This window comes from Budorcas taxicolor, chromosome 25 (assembly GCF_023091745.1).
Source record: "Budorcas taxicolor isolate Tak-1 chromosome 25, Takin1.1, whole genome shotgun sequence".
Lineage (NCBI taxonomy): Eukaryota > Metazoa > Chordata > Mammalia > Artiodactyla > Bovidae > Budorcas > Budorcas taxicolor.
This window is the reverse complement of record NC_068934.1, coordinates 27,919,175-27,925,287: the sequence shown is the minus strand read 5'-3', so window position 1 is coordinate 27,925,287 and position 6,113 is coordinate 27,919,175. Positions and strand designations below refer to the sequence as shown.

At 36.9% G+C, this 6,113-nt stretch overlaps 1 protein-coding gene across 1 annotated transcript; it reads left to right on the top strand.

The window, feature by feature from the left end:
* Positions 1-1,083: 1,083 nt before the first annotated feature.
* LOC128069200 (olfactory receptor 8B3-like) lies at positions 1,084-2,013 on the top strand. The gene has a single exon (XM_052662489.1). It carries the CDS (start codon positions 1,084-1,086, stop codon positions 2,011-2,013), a length of 930 nt encoding a protein of 309 aa, XP_052518449.1.
* Positions 2,014-6,113: the final 4,100 nt, after the last annotated feature.

The following is a 6,113-nucleotide window of genomic DNA, read 5'->3' as shown; positions in this document are numbered from 1 at the left end:
AACAAGCTGCTTCCATGTTGTATCATTACATGCACACTAAAATCCTTTGTGACTTAGCATGCACCAAAAATGATTTTAGAGTCCATTTATTGTTTTCTGCTACTGGATAGGACAAAAATCATAATCAAAATTATGATCTATAATTCTGAAAGGTTTCTAAGGTATATCAGAAATTGTTTACAGGTGACATTTTCTTAGAAAAAATAAAACCAAAGCCCGAGAACCTGAAATTGCCCTTCCAGGACCATGGGGTAAAATCACTAAGAAGAAACGCCTGGGATATTCTGGCTTCAGAGAGTGAGTTTCTGAATTACATTTATATTCATGTTTTCTTTGTCCAAGGTGCAGACTGAGATATGACACGATTGAGACTCAGATATGACAGTTCATTTCCTATTTGTGCAGTCCTGAGATTCAACTGAATCTCGCAGAGAAAACTGTTTGAAGGGAGAGCGGAGAATATTCAGAAATATTAAAGGATACAGGTGATACAGTTTCTTAGTAAGTTCCCTCTCCATGGATAGAACACCCTTTCTTCTACTTTTATAGCTTTTACTCTGTGATATATGGAGTAACTTAACCTTTCCTAGACTTTGGTTGCTCTTGTGTTTCTTTCTTTTTCTTTTTTTCATTTTTTCCCTAAACCATGTATTTATTTATTTATTTTAATTAGAAGCAATATTCTTGGTTCCTACCCTGTAAGTTCCTATCTGCACTAGAGACAAAAGCCAGGCTTTGGGGGTTGCTGCCAAAAGAAGAGGAGAAGTTAGAAGAGGGTCCAAGTGAATGAAATAATGGTGAGATGAGAGAATGAAAATTCTGTCTTGGTTCAAACTTCTTTTCCATTATCTTTTTGGGTAAAAGGCTAAATTTTGATGCTTTTTGCTACTTAGTTTATAAAGCATTTATAAAGGAAATTCTTGTCACTCATTTCTATGGTAATGGTAAGTAAATACTATGGGTTTAGTTTGGGCTACCCACAGTCATTCCTAGTACATATGTCACTTATGTGAGAAGATGTGAGAAACACTTTTTCCTCTATGTAAGCCTTCTCCTTGTTTTCACAGATCCCCTTAGAGAAGAATGGCTCCACGGAATGACTCTTTCACGACTCAGTTCATTTTAGCGGGATTAACAGACCAATCAATTCTTCAACTCCCCCTGTTTTTCCTGTTTCTAGTAATGTATATGGTCACTGTGATGGGAAATTTGAGCTTGATCATCCTAATTGGGTTGAGTTCACACCTGCACACACCTATGTACTTTTTCCTCTTTAATTTGTCCTTCATAGATCTCTGTTATTCTTCTGTTTTTACGCCTAAAATGCTGATCAACATCATATCAGAGAAGAAGACTATCTCCTACATGGGGTGCATGACCCAGCTTTACTTTTTGTGTTTTTTTGGTATTTCTGAAAGTTATGTGCTGACATCAATGGCCTATGATCGCTATGTGGCCATCTGTAACCCACTGTTGTATAACATTGCCATGTCCCCTAAAGTGTGTTTCAGCCTTATGTTTGGTTCCTACCTGATGGCATTTTTTGAGGCAACAACCCTCATTGGATGCATGCTGAGACTGACCTTCTGTGATGCAAACACCATCAACCATTATTTGTGTGACATCTACCCTCTCCTCCAGCTCTCCTGCACAAATACCTACATCATTGAGCTGGAAGTTATCATTGTGTCAGGCATCAACATCACTGTGCCCAGTCTCACCATCTTTGTCTCTTATGGTCTCATCCTCACCAACATCCTCCACATCAGCTCCACAGAGGGCAGGTCCAAAGCCTTCAGCACCTGCAGTTCCCACATCATTGCTGTTTCTCTGTTCTTTGGATCAAGTGCATTTGTGTATCTCAAACCATCTTCTGTGTCTGCGGATGATGGGAAAATATCCTCTGTCTTTTACACGAATGTGATTCCCATGATGAATCCCTTAATTTACAGCTTGAGGAACAAAGATGTTAAACTTGCTTTGGGAAAAACCCTATGTGTGGCAGAGTTTTGATCAGAGACATTATCTGTCTGTGGATATAGTTACAGGACAAGGAGATTCTGTGTGTTCAATGAAATATTTTTAGTCATTATTTAGCCTTATTTTTCTATTTTTTTAAATAAGAGACCTAAGAAAATTTAAGCCTTCTCAAAATAATGTATTTCCAATTTTTCTGTCTGGACTTCTTTTTTCCCTAAATGATTTGCGAAATATCTCCTCTGGTTTTCCGTTTAGCTAATAGTAATAAATTATAAATGTAACTCTTATTTTTTAGCTTCATTTCAAAGTTTTAATTTTTACTGAAGAAAAATGGCCTCCAAGTGATCAAATTTGAGATGCTTTTGATATAATGAGACAGAAATGATGAAAATCAGCTAGACACCACTGCTGCTGCTACTGCTGCTAAGTCACTTCAGTCGTGTCCGACTCTATGCGACCCCATAGATGGCAGCCCACCAGGCTCCCATCCCTGGGATTCTCCAGGCAAGAGTACTGGAGTGGGTTGCCATTTCCTTCTCCAATGCAGGAAAGTGAAAAGTGAAAGTGAAGTCGCTCAGTCATGTCCGACTCTTTGCGACCCCATGGACTGCAGCCTACCAGGCTCTTCCGTCCATGGGATTTTCCAAGCAAGAGTACTGGAGTGGGTTGCCATTGCTTTCTCCAAGTGATCAAATTTGAGATACCTTTGATATAATGAGACAGCAATGATGAAAATCAGCTAGGCACCACTAGAGTAGCATCATTTTATTGGAGTTGTGTGTATCTTCCACATGCTTTAGAAGCATGTATCAGATGTTTTTACTGTTTTATTCCCATTTTTCTATTATCTGACTAGGAAGACTATGTCTCCTTTAAATGTCAGAGATTGAAGCCTTCATTAAGATGTTTACTATACACTTATTTTGCATCTCTAAATATTTTACACCAAGCTTCTTTGGGCAAGTGTTTTCTTTTTGCTTTTGTTCAATGAAACCAGCAAGTGACAGATCATACAAATATATTTATTTCATAGATGGTGAAATGAAGCTCAAAATGGTTAATGATTTAATGTCACAGTTTCATAAAGAAAAAATCTAGACTAAACTGTTAGCCTTCTAATTTCAAGTCTGCTACTTTTGTAGTCTGCATACATCCACTTCATTCTACTCTATTTCCTTCAGTATGATCATTAATGGGAAAACATTTTAAATTTGAAGCTTAACTTTTGTTTATTCCAGGGAAATATATGAATTTCTCTCATGCTGTTTGTTGCTTTTTTATTGTTGGCTTGTTTAGGCAAAGAGTTTCATGGGTTTATATGGGTGGGTAAAGAAGGCTTTTTGGGTTAGTGTATCGGTAAGATGAATTACTCAAATAGGGAGCTATTTTTTTGGCAAAATTAAGAAAACTGAATTTGAGTTTTTTTATTAAGAGAATATGGCATGGGTGAGAAAAGGGTCCAGAATCATGTCATTATGACAGACCTCAACAGGACACATGTTCAACAAATAAAAGAGGTCTTGTGTGGGAAGTATTCATGCACATTAGGAGACAAATAGTGTGAATCTGTATGCTTTCTGTACAGGACTGTAAATGTATTTCACTGTCTATAGATCTTCGATAAAGCTATGATGCACATGACTGTAAATTAATAGTGCTTTGGGAAATGAAGGTGAAAAAGCCATGGTCACATCTGGCACCAGGAAAGAAGAAGGCAGCAGGTACAAGTCATAAAATTGTTAAGAGCATTTGAAACTCAGTTAGGAAGTAGGAATTTAGAGAAGAAAAATGATGGATAAAGAAAGTCCATACCTATGACTCCCCTCTCCTTCCTGGAAGGGCCTAGATATATTATGGAGCTCACAGGGTTTCTCTGGATAGGATGAAAACTCAAGTTATTGGACTTTTTTGAAACAGTTAAATCAACAGAACTGGAGAGCCTGAGAACAACGAAATCACTCCTGTTTCTGTGGACTTCCAAATGCTACTTCTATATGCGTTTTTATGGTGCTAAGACTCAAAGTCTGGCTGGTAGTATAATGATAACTTGAAAAAACTTTGGCGAATACACTAAATTTTGGCACTGACTTTACTGTTGGATTTTTTTTTTAAAGGAAAAATACTACCTTAAAACTCCTCAATATGATATGTGAAGATATAATGAAAATAATTTTCAAGATACTTTAACAATATTATTATATATCATTTTCCTAATCTCCACTCAGTATTTGGGTGTTGTGAAATTTAGCATAGCTGATATGTTGAATTTTTTAAAAACATTTTTAGTTGTTCAGCATGGCTAAATCCCTGCCTTATGGTTAAAATGACCACTCATCTCCCATCTCCTGACCTCTAATATCAACATGCTTCTTTTTCACTGAAAAGATCATATTTATTTAAAAAGGTTGATCTTGGTTGGAGTTTCCTTTTGTTTTTTTTTTTTTTTACTTTCTGTTTCTAGTTTGTTTCCCCTATAATAACAAATGTGTGTCTAAGCAAGTTCATGTGTCAAGCCATTTGGAAACGTTTCATATCTCCATCCACTCACTCTGTTAGGTATTTTATAAATATTTGAGATTTTCCAAGGTATGACTTCCCTGGTGGCTCAGTATAAAGAATCCACCTGACAATGCAGCAGACTCGAGTTGAATCCCTGGGTCAGGAAGATACCCTGAAGGAAGAAATGGCAACCCATCCCAGTATTCTTGCCTGAAGAATGTCATGGACAGGGGAGCCTGACAGGCTACAGTCTGTGTGGTTGCAAAACAGTTGGCACAACTTAGCAACTGAGAAACAACAAAAACAAAGGGTGGGTTAGTGTGGTCACTAATGTTTAATTTCATGAGCCTAAAAATTCAGATAAAATGTGTTCATTTTCAGAGAAGATAAACTGTCTTCACAGTTAATTTTATATTTTACTTATTTGAAAAAATAATGAATATATTTAAAATACAGTTTGTAATAGCTAAAGGTGGCAATTTAAATTTAAGAGAGGCAAGTTTGCTGATAGCTTACTAATTTAAGCACTTTTTATTTAACAATAAGCCTGTCTATCATTTGGATTTCCTTCAAAAGGAGGGAAATCAAGTCAGAGTATTTTACCTGCACAGCATAGTTTTACATTTTTGCTTTTGTGACACAGTATATGAATGACACTGACATCTTTTGAAGGAAAGAATTGAAAGGTTGCTGCTGAGCCATGAAAGATGCTGGAATTCTTGGCCTCCAGAGGAGAAGAATTGAATCCAGGGCTAGTGATGAGGCTAGATGACTCAGAGCATTTGTTTAATAAAGTTTTATTACAGTATAAAAGATATAGAGAAAGCTTCTGACATAGACATCAGAAGGGGGCAGAAAGAGTGCCCCCCTGCTAGTCTTTAGCCAGATGTTATATAGCTACTAGCAGTCAGCTAATTGGAGAAAGGAAATGTCTCAAAACTCAGAGACTAGCACCAGGCCCCTCATCCACAACATGCAGTTTGAGATAACATTGGCACAGGTGAGTTGTCCTGGGCCATAAAATGATTGACATGAATCTTGAAAAAAGGCAGGTTTCCAAGCAAATACAGTCTCATTAACATAGCTGAAGAGAACATTTGTATGAGTAAAACATACTGGTTTGTCAAGTAGGTTTTGAGTCTTAGATGAACTGACTTGAAGACAGAGTCAACATTTCCATAGAAAAACGCCTTGGTTAAGTCAAGGTTTAAGAAAAGTTCAGGTGGAACCAGGTGTCATCATGGCAACACAGAACTTTAAAAGAAACCTCTTTTTAAATTTGTATAGAGAAGGGGAAAAAAATCTAACATTTATAGTTTGTTTCCTCCTGCTGCTTAAGAGTGGAGAAGGAGGATGTCCGATGCAGGATACAGCATGCTTGGGGCTGGTGCATGGGGATGACCCACAGAGATGTTATGGGGAGGGAGGTGGGAGGGGGGTTCATGTTTGGGAACACATGTAAGAATTAAAGATTTTAAAATTAAAAAAATAAAAAACTATTAAAAAAAAAAGAAAAGAAACTGGAGAAAAAAAATAAATAAAATGCTTCTGGAATCTGTAAAAAAAAAAAAAAAAAAAAAAGAGTGGAGAAGGAAATGGCAACCCGCTCCAGTATTCTTGCCTGGAGAATCCCA

Bases quoted from the DNA above. Each gene is read 5' to 3' on its own strand.
- LOC128069200 (XM_052662489.1), top strand. From the start codon at position 1,084: ATGGCTCCACGGAATGACTCTTTCACGACTCAGTTCATTTTAGCGGGA.